This window comes from Ictalurus punctatus, chromosome 10 (genome assembly GCF_001660625.3).
Source record: "Ictalurus punctatus breed USDA103 chromosome 10, Coco_2.0, whole genome shotgun sequence".
Classification (NCBI taxonomy): Eukaryota; Metazoa; Chordata; class Actinopteri; order Siluriformes; family Ictaluridae; genus Ictalurus; species Ictalurus punctatus.
This window is the reverse complement of record NC_030425.2, coordinates 16,935,326-16,950,941: the sequence shown is the minus strand read 5'-3', so window position 1 is coordinate 16,950,941 and position 15,616 is coordinate 16,935,326. Positions and strand designations below refer to the sequence as shown.

General features: G+C 36.5%; 1 protein-coding gene across 1 annotated transcript; it reads left to right on the top strand.

Moving 5' to 3' along the window:
* The first annotated feature begins 3,873 nt into the window (after window positions 1-3,873).
* Window positions 3,874-14,354, top strand: vcam1b (vascular cell adhesion molecule 1b). The gene is made up of 9 exons (XM_053683323.1): window positions 3,874-3,952; window positions 6,866-6,935; window positions 7,695-7,970; window positions 8,071-8,376; window positions 8,906-9,178; window positions 9,807-10,085; window positions 11,364-11,666; window positions 11,824-12,099; window positions 12,793-14,354. The coding sequence occupies exons 2-9, from the start codon at window positions 6,875-6,877 to the stop codon at window positions 13,236-13,238; spliced, it is 2,220 nt and encodes a 739-aa protein (XP_053539298.1). The 5' UTR covers window positions 3,874-3,952; window positions 6,866-6,874; the 3' UTR covers window positions 13,239-14,354.
* Window positions 14,355-15,616: the final 1,262 nt, after the last annotated feature.

Here is a 15,616-nt window from a genome sequence, read left to right as displayed (position 1 = left end):
ACAAGAGTAAAATTTTTTCAACGTTATTGTGTGAGCACTTGTCACTTGTCACTTATCATTTTCCACTTTTCTATAAAATGCATGTAGTTTCAGCTGTATTATATATTTTAACCACCACAGCACTTAAAATGACCTCTCACAAATACCTCTTTATATTATCTCAGTGATAATGGCAGTGGTTTTATTAAATTTATTCTGATTCTGACCATGTTCAGCAGAAATGGTCAAAAGTAAGAATCTTAAATGCAGGCAAATTTATATAATACTTTGAAATTGCCTTATAATATGATCTGGCAGGACAATTAATGGACAATTGATAAAAAAAAAAAACATTTAGAAATAAGTTCAATTATCTAATTGTAAAATATTTTCATGATGACATTATTTTGGTCTACATTTAAGGGTTTTTTTTACTTGCTATGTTTTTTCTCCCAGTGTGTTTTTAATTTAAATTCTGTTTCTGATTTATTTTGATTCTGATCCTGATTGTTATTTCCATTTTGATTCTGATACAGTTTCAGTTCTGATTCCTATTATGATGCTTATTCTGAGTCAGTTTGATTCTGATTATAATTCGAATTCTTTTTCTAATTAGGGGCCAAGCACTGAACAATAGTAGGCACCTATTGTTTTCATTAGTGTTCTTTCTTCTTCTTCTTGAGTCTATGGCAGCCCATAGAATTTCGCTTACGAGAAATTTATGAAATTTGGCACATAGATAGATGACAGTCTCAACAGTAACCTGAGCAATTTTTGAGTCTCTACCTCAAACCCTCTAATGCTACTAACAGCTAAAATTTGCACTCACATTTAGGCTAATAACTTTTGAATCATAAGTGCTAGAAACCCCCCCCCCCCCCCCCCCCCCCCCAAGGATTCATTGCCGCGTGCCGAGTCGAACGGACTCCATGATTTTAATTTCCGCTAGATTTTCCATTTTTAATTTTCTGAAAAACGAACTCCTCCTAAACTGTTCATTTGATTTTCATGAACTTCAAAAGAGATCATCTTCAGACTACACTGGCAAAATGTTAGCGAAACCTTTTTGAAAGACCAAACCATTCTCAAACAACGCACAAACGAATCCGACGGCGAGCATACCAAAATGGACGTGAGGCTATATCTCTGTAACGCTTTAGCGGATTTATACCAAACTTGGGATATGTCATAGCCATCATGACTTGAGGGTACCTGACTTGAGGGGACTGCTTATTACTTATGATTGGTTTGTCCTTAAATCATGAAACTACAGATTCAATGAGTATAAGTCATTAGATATTACATTTTAATATGTCTGCCATCTTTGGTGTTGGCCAGATTGAATTTAGTTTTAAATGCTGTAATTTATGAACGACTTTGTTACAAAAATTGGTAGGTGTCATCATGAACATGTCCCGAAAGTACTCAAAAAATTTCAGCACAGTAGCACCTTGTGGTCACCAATTATAACACAATTTTAAAAAATGCTAATAGCTTTCGACTACTTTTGCCCATTGTCTTGACAGATTCCCTGGGTCATGCAGAGAACAATGATACTAATTATGCCATGGTAGGCTAAAATTCCTGTCCACCATCTTGAATTTTCTGACAAACATTTTTTTTTAACCTGTCCTAGAACGTTTGCCCAATTTTGACAAAATTTTAACAGATCATCTTCAGACCATGTTGGCAAAAAATTATCAAAAGCTTTTTGATAAACCAAACCATTCTGCAATAACATGCAGAAAAATTCAATGGCGATCATAACGAAACAGATGTGAGGCTATATCTCCATAATGCATTAACGTATTCAGATTAAACTTAGTACCTGTCATTGACATCATGACTTGAGGGTACCTGTATTATGGTCAAAAATGATAGTTTTGGAACAGCACCACCTAGTGTTAACAAGATATGAAAAAATCACGTTTGCTTATAACTGTCATAAAACCATGACAATGCTAAAATCATGCTTGATTATCTCCTTACTTTGCTTCGGTAGTGCTTGGCCCCGTAATTGCTGCTTGCAGCTATATTTCTGATAAAAGATAATTTCTGTAATTGTATTTCTGTTTCTGATTCATTTTGATTCTGATTCTAATTCAGAATTATTCTGATTTTAATTATTTTTTCGGATTCTGAATTTTAATCCTGATCATAATTTATTCTGATTCAATTTCTGTCCAAAGATTCCTCTGTCAAAGTGGAGCTCAGTCCAGCGACGCCACTGTTTCGAGTGGGAGAGAGACAGCAGCTCACATGTCGAATGAGTAAGTGCTCTGAGAAAATGACTTTCTCCTGAGGAACAATGGAGGACAAGCCCCTGTATGCTGAAACCCAGACGTCCTTGAATGAATCGACTCTGGTCTTCAAGAGTATTAATAATAATCATAAACAGAGAATCAAATGCATCGCAACTTGCCAGGGAGTGCCCAAGCAAGCTGCAGTGACAGTCCGAGTATATTGTGAGTTTATTTATTAATCAGTAATGCAGTTTATTAAAACTACCCAGAGGTCCTGCTAGAGCAGAGTTACATCTAATTGCTAGCTTTATTTAATTTTCAGCTTTTCCAAAAGATCCAGTCATCTCTGGACATGACAGCTTGGTGTTAGGGAAGGAGAACACCCTGACCTGTGAGGTTTCAGATGTTTATCCAGCAGAACACATGACAGTGAACTGGCTGAAGGGAGATGAAGTGGTCCACACACAGGATGGAGTATATGGCATTGAATCCATTCAGTCCAAATACACTTTTACACCACAAATCAACAACACGGGACAGACAATAAGATGTCAAGCCACACTCAGTCTTGATGGCTTGCCGCTGGAGGAGAGAACCAGAGAGACCACCGTGTCCATGACTGTCCTTTGTAAGTTTTTTAATTCCGTTATACATCAATAGAGAAAGCATCTCAATAGTTAGCTGGATTGGGTGCAGGATTTATTGGACTGGACTAATAAATCCTTGACATAAAGGTGCCGTTTGTAATGTTTAAAAGTTTTTCAAGACCTGTAATAATTACACAATCCTAAAGATATGATAGAGAAGCAGTTATCTTGTCATGCATCAAATCTGGTTCATTTTAGTGTTTCAGGCTTCTATATACATTTTGTCTGCACAGAAAAAGACTCTGAAAAAGCTTATAGATAGATTTATTTTTCCTTATAACACAGAAGGCATAGGTCATTTTAATAAAGAGTTGGAGCATTCAGTTGGGGAATGGGTGGAGTTATTAACGTATTGCAATTTTACCTCTCAAGTAGCAGAGGGTTTTAAACATTACAAACTTCTCCTTTAAAATAATACTGACATACACAAGCAAATTTTTCATTTCTTTATTGAATTTAGTGAGTTTCATGCATAATGTGAAGTTCTTTGAGGATCACTCATTTGGAGCTTTGTTCCTGCAGGTCCTCCTGTGAACACTGTGGTCTCTGTGTCCCCTAATAATCCAAAAGAAAATGAGTTTATGAACATCTCCTGTGTGAGTGACAGCAATCTAACAAACAGTCTGGTGCTGAGCAAAGTGCTGGATGGAAAGGAGACAGAGCTGGAGTCTGGTGATGGGCCTCGAGTCTCTGTTACTTACCACAAAGCCAACTTCAGTCACTCAGGTGTCTACGTGTGCAAAACAACAAACGCCTGTGGGACACAGACAGACAATGTCACCGTTACTGTTGGAAGTGAGTTTTAAGTTGTGTGGGAATATTCTATGTGATTTTGATTCTAATCATGGTTCTGATTCACTTTGATTCTGTTTCTAATTCTTATTTTCATTTGGATTCTGTTTGTAATACTGATTTCTGATCCTGATTATTTTCTGATCCTGATTTTAATTTCACTCCTGATCAAAATTCTACAATTCATTCTCATTCAATTTCTGTCCAAAGATTCCTCTGTCAAAGTGGAGCTCAGTCCAGTGAGGCCATTGTTTCGAGTGGGAGAGAGACAGCAGCTCACATGTCGAATGAGTAAGTGCTCTGAGAAAATGACTTTCTCCTGGGCTATCACTGTATGGGTTTAGCTGCTACAGTGCCATGCAAAGTACATTATGTTTCCTTATGCTCTGTTCATATCATGTTCATGTAAATTCATGTAACTTGAATTTTCGGGGTTAGTTTGGATGTTAGTTTGACATGTACTACCTACCTAAACGTTGGTGCATACCAAGTATACCCCTTCTATGTTAGGAAGCTGGGGTTCCTGCTCCAATCACTAATTTCAACTGCAATATACATCTGAAATAAAAACTATATATACAGTGTGGTCCAAAAGTCTGAGACCACTTTAAATCTTAAATTTCAAGTTGAAATAAACTGAAGGTTTTAAAACAAAGTAAATGTTCAATATCTTGAATATTTAATATTTAAGAAGCTGCACTTTTTCTAGGTCCCTATTTAAATCCCTATTTGAAGCAAATTCATGATATTGATGTTAACCGCTTTGTACAAAATTTCAGAATTTGCTCATGTCTAATGTCTTCTACCGAAGCTTGTGTTCAGACGACACTTAAGGTTTTGTACAAACTTGTGGAGTCCATACCAGCTTGAGTGAATACTGTCATTAAAGCAGAAAGTAGACATACTAAATACAAAATACCAAAATAAAAAAGAAATGCTGAAGTTCATGTAAATATTTCAGGGTCTATTTTTCACTCAAGTTTTGTCTGTGTGTGTGTGTGTGTGTGTGTGTGTGTGTGTGTGTGTGTGTGTGTGTGTGTGTGTGTGTGCCTGTCTGCGTGCGGGTGCGTTTGTTTGTTTATGTGTGAAAAAGCCCCAAATGTTTTGGTCCTACTCCCACATCTTTTTTAATCCTAAAAACTCCCAGGCCATGGACATTTCTGTGCCTTAACCTACGAGAAAACATGTTAACAACAGCTTCCTGAGTCGATTGTAATATTATATTGCTTTTGGCTGTCTTTCCATCTACTGTCTTTCCATCTACTGTGCTTTTGGTTTCATTTCAATGCTGGATTTCTGGGAAATTCACATGATAATAATCCAAGCACTAATGAAAGGATTTTCCAAGTTAAACAGCAACTGTGGGTTGTGGATTAGCAAACAAAAATTGTAAATTCTATTCTATTCGAAAACTCCTTTCCCCCCCCAAGAATTTCCTGCCCTGGGTTATTTTTGATCACATTGTTAGAATGACTATATAACATTTGATCAGAATTTTGATTGCAATTTTTAAAGTTTAATTTTACTAATTAGAATATCCAGTAGTAATATGTAATCATGTGATCGTGTCATTTGAATGTTTTTCTTACAAAAGCTTTCTTATAAAATTCTTATGCTACAGTAGAAAATATAAGATAAATAACAAATAAAACAAGATCAATATTTAACAAATAGTTGTCATGGATGTATTTTGCATAATCTTTCACAGAAGCTATATAGACTTGTGTGAGATGTGTGATACTGTGCAAGATGTTGTGCAGCACTGGAAGAAAATAACAATATGACATAAAAATAGGAACTATACAGGGGTTGAAAAAGTACTGAGTATTTCTACTTAAGTAAAATGATAGATAAATGTGTCAAAATTAGGCATGAGACAGAATATAGCTGTCTCAAATATTGCTTTACAAAATACCTGCAAGATGAATTTGCTTCATATCTTGTATTGCGATATTTCCGGGTAATATTCATCATGAGTTCAACCTATTCTTCCACAGTAGGTGGCAGCAGCAGAGATCGTAGTATCCAGAGCATGAAGTTTACGAGTGGGAACCTAACTGCCTCAAAGCTTGCTTACTTAATAGTCTAAAAAAGTTTAAAAAAAAAAAAAAAAAAAAGCTAATCAGAAAGAAGTGTTATGGCACATGTGTCAAACACAAGGCCCGTGGTACAAATCCAACCTATAGCCTTCACAAGCATGTTGTGCTGGCAGTGGTGTAACCAGAAATGAATTTGGTAGGATGAGGAACTATACAAAATAAACTAACGAATGTTTTCCTCATTTGTACAATTGGAAAACGTGACAAATGTGGCTTGTGCATTTAAGATGGATGTCAAACAGCAGTAGGAGCAATGATGACAGTACTTAGAATCATTTAAGGCACAATCTGCCATCAAGAATTTCCATTTCCATATTTATAACTTCACCATGAAATACATTTATAACGCTTGAAAAGCTTAAAATAACATGTTAATAATCTGTGTAAGTCTGTTGCTCATATACATGACTGACACTACATAGTTTGCTAATTAATTAAGCAGAAGTAAATTATCATGTAAATGGACAATATTTACCATAGCTAGAATTGAACTTGCTGACTAGCTGCTTGCTAACTACTCGAATCACTGCTATTCTAACTTGAACATATCAAAGAAAACAGGCAAACTTTGTGAAATATAACCAGTTAGTTTAGCAAATTAGCACAGATTACATCAACATCAACATGCTTTTTCCAATGAGATGCCTTCCTTTTATTTAAGTTTAAAATAAAGTGAAAGTTGCAGTATTAAAGGTACATGGGAAATGATTGCGATTAGTCACATTGCTAAAAATAGTAAATAGCAAGAGGTAAGATAAAGCAGGACTTGTTAAAATGACGTTAAACTGGTGTAAATGAGGAGAGTTTCACTCACAAACACCGCCTCCACTAGGGGAATTTCAGGCAGGACTTTCTTATTGTTTGAAGAGAGAGAGAGAGAGAGAGAGAGAGAGAGAGAGAGAGAGAGAGAGTGTGTGTGTGTGTGTGTGTGTGTGTGTGTGTGTGTGTGTGTTACTCCCCCATCTTCCCTTTTCTGATCCAAATATCCCTCCCCCCTTCCCAAATCCTTACTATAAAGCTGCTCACAATGAGGTGACTCTGTAGTAGAGCTGCACAGACTCACTGATTTAATACTAAAACACTGTTCCTGTTATTGGATTTAAAGAGTTTCAACATGGTTCCAGATCAAGTTACTCTGACTGTTCTCCTGCATCTCATCCTTTGCTGCACAGCAGGTACAAGATTTGTTTAATTCCTGGCATGATGCAAAAAGTATACTGAAAAAAAGGTTTTAGTTGTTGTTTTTTTCAGTGTACTTTAGTTGTTTTGTTTGTTTGTTTGTTTGCTTTTACTAGTTGCAGGTCATTGTTTGTTTTGCTCAACTAAAAAAAGTTACAACATATAAAATGTATTATTTTTTAATTTTGAGAAACTAAAAACATTACCCAAGACAAGTTGATGCAACTTTTAAAAAATTGATCCAAGGTTAATTTTTTCAGTGATTAATATGAGTGCATTTTTTGTTATAAAATACATGTTCAGCTTTTTGAACATAATGTGAGATCAAAATAATCTGGCAGTGGACAATTCTTAAAACTGAACTCAGATATGTTCTAATGAAATCAAATAATAATTTCAAATCATTTCATATAATAAGAAGAAATAATTTCATATTATTTAATTTAAAAACAATCTCATAATGAATCCCAATGGGATTCTGACTCTAATTATGATTATGAATCATTTTAATTCCAATTCAGATTCTGATTGTTATTTTTATTTTGATTCTGATTTTAGTTCTGATTCCAATCCTCATTCTCAAGTCAATTCTGATTTGAATTCATTTTGATTCTGATTCTATTGCTGATTGTTATTTAAATTTTTCAGATTCAGATTCTAATTTTGATTCTGATTGTTTTGATTGTGATTGTGATTCTGAATTTTAATTCTGATCATAACTGCAAAATTTATTCTGATTCAATTTCTGTCCAAAGATTCCTCTGTCAAAGTGGAGCTCAGTCCAGCGACGCCACTGTTTCGAGTGGGAGACAGACAGCAGCTCACATGTCGAATGAGTAAGTGCTCTGAGAAAATGACTTTCTCCTGGAGTAGTCTGGAGGACAAGCCCCTGTATGCTGAAACCCAGACGTCCTTGAATGAATCAACTCTGGTCTTCAAGAGTGTTAATAAAAATCATGAAAATAGAATCCAGTGCAAGACAACTTGCCAGGGAGTGCCCAAGCAAGCTGCAGTGAGAGTCCGAGTATACTGTGAGTTTATTTATTAATCAGTAATGCAGTTTATTAAAACTACCCAGAGGTCCTGCTAGAGCAGAGTTACATCTAATTGCTTGCTTTATTTAATTTTCAGCTTTTCCAAAAGATCCAGTCATCTCTGGACATGACAGCTTGGTGTTAGGGAAGGAGAACACCCTGACCTGTGAGGTTTCAGATGTTTATCCAGCAGAACACATGACAGTGAACTGGCTGAAGGGGGATGAAGTGGTCAGCACACAGGATGGAGTATATGGCATTAAATCCATTCAGTCCAAATACACTTTTACACCAGAAATCAACAACACGGGACAGACAATAAGATGTCAAGCCACACTCAGTCTTGATGGCTTGCCACTGGAGGAGAGAACCAGAGAGACCACCGTGTCCATGACTGTCCTTTGTAAGTTTTTCAATTCCATTATACATCAATAGAGAAAGCATCTCAATAGTTAGCTGGATTGGGTGCAGGATTTATTGGACTGGACTAATAAATCCTTGACATAAAGGTGCCATTTGTAATGTTTAAAAGTTTTTCAAGACCTGTAATAATTACACAATCCTAAAGATATGATAGAGAAGCACTTATCTTGTCATGCATCAAATCTGGTTCATTTTAGTGTTTCAGGCTTCTATATACATTTTGTCTGCACAGAAAAAGACTCTTCTTATAGACAGATCTATTTTTAACTCAGTAGGCATAGGTAATTTTATTAAATGGGTGGAGCATTCAGTTGGGGAATGGGTGGAGTTATTAACGTATTGCAATTTTACCTCTCAAGTAGCAGAGGGTTTTAAACATTACAAACTTCTCCTTTAAAATAATACTGACATACACAAGCAAATTTTTCATTTCTTTATTGAATTTAGTGAGTTTCGTGCATAATGTGAAGTTCTTTGAGGATCACTCATTTGGATCTTTGTTCCTGCAGGTCCTCCTGTGAACACTGTGGTCTCTGTGTCCCCTAATAATCCAAAAGAAAATGAGTTTATGAACATCTCCTGTGTGAGTGACAGCAATCTAACAAACAGTCTGGTGCTGAGCAAAGTGCTGGATGGAAAGGAGACAGAGCTGGAGTCTGGTGATGGGCCTCGAGTCTCTGTTACTTACCACAAAGCCAACTTCAGTCACTCAGGTGTCTACGTGTGCAAAACAACAAACGCCTGTGGGACACAGACAGACAATGTCACCGTTACTGTTGGAAGTGAGTTTTAAGTTGTGTGGGAATATTCTATGTGACGGATCAAGGCTTAACCTTTGTCTGAGAAAGTGCCTGTACATTTTCTGTAAAAAATATTTCATCAGCTTTGACTTTCTGACCAGTTGCTCTGTTATGAAATTTGTGTGAGATTGCTGGCTATTAAAAAGGGAAAGTTGGAAAAAAGAGAACAAAGGGAAAACAATTAGTCATAACATCATTAAACAAGTGAAACGAAACCACTGACATCCTGACTACAGTTCACAAAGTCAGGCTCAGTTCAAGGACATGAACCAGGTGACAGAAACAATAAGCATGAACATAGCCCCAATTAAGGCTGTTAAAGGCTGAAAATCTTTGTATGTGAAAATAATGAGATCTGCTAATGTCTTTCCCTAGCTGTATAAAATAGACAGCTTTGTATGTGCTGCAAATTTGCACAAGATATCTGGGATGTGTTTAGTCATGCATTTTGAGCTCTGAGCTCTAATACTAAACATAGAGAAAGAAAAAAAAACATAAACCAAATACGCATTTCAGGGATTCCTCATTATCAACATAACTAGCCAATAATGAAAAGTTGAGGTTTATTCTTTTACATGCTCCAATTTGACCTGAACATTTTCCCTTTCAGTTCATCCCCTGGAAGTATCCCTGCAGCCAGACATGAGCTTCATCCCAGTAGAGCGAGGTTCCTCTATGATGCTGTCCTGTAATAGTTCAGGCTGTCCTCATGCTCAGATAACATGGCAAAATGTGACACATCAACCACTTCTCAACTGGACTGAGACTCAGGCATTCATATCCCAGCTAGGCCCATGGACCGTAGGTCTGGAGGATAACCGAACGTTCATTTGTGAAGTTGAATGTGGCTCTGTCGTGAAGACCAAACGCACAGAGCTGAAGGTTTTTTGTAAGTATCATTCAAGTGTTACTTATAATAATGATATATTTGTGCTTATTTTAAGCATTAATTTCTATAAAGAAGCAAAATGATCTGCCAGTAGAATAAGAAATTTTCAAGTTTGAAATCAATAGAAATAGATTTAATAATCTTATATTAGGTTTATTGTAGTATATATGTAGTCTATATGTACTGTAGTCTGTATATATGTGACTATATTCAAGATATTTTCACTTCCTGAGATGTATTTATTGTACGCTGTTCCAGGTAGAACCCCTATTATTTCCCTATCAGAGAAACTAACAAGTTGAATTAGGGATGGGAATTATAGCAAAAAATATCATATCACAATACATGAAGATGTTCATGAAATACATGAAAACTGAAAAGGAGAAAAAGTAAATTCTAATGATTTTAATACATTCTAATAATAAACTGAAAAAACACACATTTTGCGATTTTAAAGGTTTTGTACAAACTTTTAATGTCAATTATCTGCTTCTAGTAAGGGTTTGTAAATGTTATTCTTAAATGAACTATTAGAAAGAATATTACAATACCTGTGATATCGCAGAAAAGTGTATTGTGACTTAATGATAATGATCACGATATTGATATTCTATCATCATATTTCCCAGGCCTAAAGTACTAAAAACCATGAACTCTCCAAGAACCCCTGAGAACCCCTTAGATTCTTTAAGGAAAGTCAGTAGATTTGTTTGTAGTGTTTTTTTTTTTGTTTTGTTTTTTTGTTTTGTTTTAACATTTTTTTTGGTTGTTATCAATAATGGACAGTACATAATGAGATTTAACGGGAATGGAACAGAGGAATAACATGTTTGTGGGGGTGGTTTCGGTTTTTAGAGAAATGCCGTCCCCTGCAAAGCACCTTAAATTATACCCTGGTAATAGATAACTCAATATCGAGCCAAGAATTATACTTGAGTGCTGTGTAATCCCTGACTCAGCCAGTAAAATGCCTGATAAATTCTGAAAGCAGTTTATGCCAGCTCTGATAAGAAACAGCCACTGATTCAGTGATTAGGGAGGATGAGGAGGAACAAGCATGATTAAACATCTCCAAGCTTATTAAAATGGAGTATTTTTGAGCTCTGCTGCCTTGAAATATTTTTGCCACTGATGTAATTTCCCACAACATGTTCTTTCTCAGATACTGGGAATTTCGAAATGTCAAAATAATGAATTACACTTTAAAAGCATAATGACTTTGGTAGGCCATGTTTCAATCCAAAGACCTTAATAATATTTCTTTTTTTTCTACATCAGCCTTTCCCTCAGAACCGATCATTGAAAGTTCTGGACCTTTTCTGGAAGGTAAAGTGACCAACCTGACCTGTACAGTTCGTGGAGTCTTCCCAGTTGACTGTTTTCATATGCAGTGGCTGGATGGAGAGCTTGAGCTGCACTCAGTGCGTGGGAATTTCTCAAACAAGCTGCAGAACCTTAGCTTGACTATCCCCTTCAAACCTAAGGACAGTGACCAAAATAAGACATTTACCTGCAAGGTATCACTGAAGATGGGGGTTGTATCAACACAGAAGACAGCATCTACCACACTGGCAGTGCATTGTGAGTGAAAATGGTTGTTTGTGGGAAGTTGGAGGTTTAATCTCCAATAAATAGATCTTATTTCTGAAGCAAATATAAGAAGGTTCTTGATGGGGATGCATTTGAATTTTATCACTTGTCACTAGTCAACCTTTACAGTATTGTTTTGGTTTTACAGATCCACCCAAGCATACCACCATTAACGTGAGACCCCAGACGAAACTGAATGAAGGGGAGACTGTGACCATCTCCTGTCAGACCAAGAGTTCTCCAGAGGGATATGTGACTTTAAAAAGGGTGCAGAATGGAGAAGAGACTAAATTGGTTTCCAGTAATGGGACCCAAACCTCTTTTACCATCTCCTTTACTAATATGTCACACTCTGGTATCTATGTGTGTGAGGCCACTAACAAATATGGCCATCAAAGAGAGAACGTCCAGATTACTGTGCAAGGTAAGAATGATGTATCCCTTCAACCATCATCCTGACCTATAGATATGAATGTTCTAGTCCTACTTAGAGACTAGATTTTAGATAGTCCTGTAGTCCAGGACATTTTGGTTTAGACTGTTTAGCACTATTTCTGTATAAGACTTGCCAATGTCCCACACTCGGGTTCCACAATTTTGGCCTAGGAGGACCAGATTCCAGCACAGTTTGATGTTTTGCCTACTCTATCCCACCAGGTAAACCTGGTAATTATCTGGTGAGCTTAATTAGGTGGCTTTGAGAAGGGTAATAACCAAACTATACTGGACACTGGTTTTCCAGGTCTATAAACCTTGGGAAACCTTGTTCAATACAGGTGACACAGTGGCACTGTTGCCACATTGTTTCATGGTCCCCAGATTGCTCCTGACCCCAGGTTACCATCTATGGTCTGGCTGGTTTTTTTCTGGATTCTCCCATTTCCTCCCAACTCCCAATATCATTCTAAATGGATTGGCAGTTCTAAATTGCCTAAGTATGAATAGGTGCATGCGTTCCATTCAGAGTGTATTCCCACTTTAGGATGAAGGACTAAGTAGTTACTGAAGATGAATGGCACAATCTGTTTAATCTTTTACAACAAAATGAATGAATGCCATGCTAGCATTCAACCATTCTGACCTGCTTTTGTCATTTCTGCTTATTTTCCAACAACAGCACCTCCAAGGAATGTCACTGTGACCGTATACCCATCAAAGGAGGTGCAAGAGGGTGGAACTGTCACAATCTGCTGCCAGTCAGTCAGCTTCCCACCATCTGACATCACCTTAAGGAAACTGGACAGTGGAAATGACATCTACTCTTCTAATGGTACCTTCCTGCTGGTCAACCTCACTTCCAATGACTCGGGTCTGTACCAGGTCAATGCCACCAATGCCCTGGGTTCTGAGACTGAGATTTTCACAATTAATGTAATGAGTAAGAAGAATGATGATAGCAATATTTACTCAGTCCTGTTACGAAAACTTAATTCCATTGACTTTATAATTCCAGTAATTGGCCTGGGAGTTCTGGCCTCAGTAGCCAGCTCCCTGGACTGTATAAGGAGAGCAAAAAAGAAGGGTTTCTATGAGCTGACTGATGGCATACAAGAAACTGTGTAGACTGCATGGACAAAAACTTAAAGTGAGTCTCCTGCACTGAACTGAAGCTGAGTCTGCTGAACCTAATCAGACTCACATTCTGCTGAACTGAATCAGACACTGTTGAACTGAATCAGACACTGTTGAACTGAATCACACTTAAACCCTGTTCAACTGAAACAGGCTCTGCTCAACTGAATTACTGATTGGTGAACTGATTCACATTCTGAATAAATGAATCAGACTGTAAATGAATCACACTCTGCTGGACTGAACTGCACTCCACTCAATGGAATCACGCTGTACTGAGCTGAATCACACTCCACTAAACAAACTCTGGTAAACTGAGTTGCACTCTGCTGAACTGAATCACATTCGGCTGAACTGATTCACACTTTGCTGAACAGAAACACACCTCACTAAGCACACTCTGTTAAAATGAAACAGAGTCTGATGAACTGAATCGTACTCCGGTGAACTGAATTACACTCTTTTAAACTAAATCTCAAACTGTTGAACTGAATCACACTTCACTAAACAGATTCTGTACTAACTAAACTGTACTTGAGTGAACCGAATAACATGCTGCTGAACTGAATCACACTTCACTAAAATGAATCACAATGCTGTAGAGACAATACAGAACTAAATACTGAACTTGTAGCAGTTCTCTCTGTGTGTGTGTGTGTGTGTGTGTGTGTGTGTGTGTGTGTGTGCGTGTGCGTGCGTGTGTGTGTGTGTGTACACATGGCCAGAGAACATGATGTATATATTATTAAGCAAAAATTGTGTTCTTGTTTTAAGCAGCATTCTCATGTATAACACAGTCCTTCCAGCAAGTGAATGTATCATTTGGTAAAATAGTTGCCCAAGCTGAGCTGAGAGTGATATGCATGAGTACAGTGTGCATGTGGCATACTGTACCTTAATGTTACTTTTAAACACTTTCTGTTCTGTTGCATTTGGCTCGGGTTTAGAGAGGACTTCTTATCCCTCTGATGATATCTCACTGATATCAGAATTGTTGTATACTATTTAAAGGAGAAGTATATGTCTGTTTTGTGATTGTTTCCACTCTTTGTGAAAATTCATGATTAATTTTGAAAATGCCTTTAATAAAAGTTTATTATTTAAGAAGTGTCCCTCTGATGTGAAAGGAAGATATGGGAAAGTTTTGGAGTAAGTGAAATGGAATTTCCTTCCTGATTTACTTTCAGTTTTTCTTTGACAAATTTTCCTACAATTTAGTGTTCAAAGAATTCACTTTTTCTTAAGCCATTACTTAAGAGGCTGCTTTCAATGTGAGGGAGTGGATACCACATTGTGTCGGCCGCTCCCATATATCCTTTGTGCATAAATCATTTTTGTTTATAGAGAAAAAAAACATTGCATGCATTTTTATGTTGCGAATGCTTTAATATTATTAGGTTTTGTTGCTACACATGACTGACAAGATGAGCAGTCAGACAACACCACACCTAATTATTATTAAGTCCATAATTATTAAGCCAAATTTGTTGCTGCCACAATAAACAGAAAATTATCATTTCTTTCCATATAATGGTAAGAATTTTGCTAGGGATTCTCTGGGGCCCCAAGATAATGATTAAAGATCTATAAATCAAACGTTTCAGCCTTTCAAGTATAGAATGTATGAAATTAATCCACGGTGGAGCATTTTGATGTGCTGCTATCACCCTGATGTTGAGCATTTTCCAATAACAGTGAGTCCTGAAGTGTTTTATTTCTCTCATACCACTGTAATGTGCCTCATCACCTTCTTTTTCCTTTCGTTTTTACTAAGCCAAAAAAAATTAAAAAAAATAAAAATAATAATATTTCCTGAAAATGCCCTCTGTCCTGAAGATGTCAGAGAATATAACGTTACAGCTTTAGCTCTAACACTGCACGGACACTGGAGACTCATTCCATAAATGTTCAGTAAACATCTCCTTACAGAAAACTTCATCATAACACCAATAACATGTTTTTATTCATTAATTCACAACAAGTTTATAAAAATTTGTTTAGTAGACAGATTATGTGGATCATCTGCTGTACAAGTCTCCATGAACGAGCTTCTAATATATATATATATATATATATATATATATATATATATATATATATATATATATATATATATATATATAAATAATAAAGTATTAGAACAAGCACATTAATATACTGTAAACCTGTAATTTGCAGCTGCTGTTATAGAAAATGAATCAATATCTTCTGACATTCAGAATCTAAAGTGACTTATGAACATCTCTATCATAAGCAGAGATGTAAAATCAGTCAGAAATAGAGCCAAAGAGCAGAGAGCCTTACATCCCTTTGTTCCAGTGTCTGCTGCAGTTTCCCACGATAAGGTATTCACAATGTTCCAGGATATA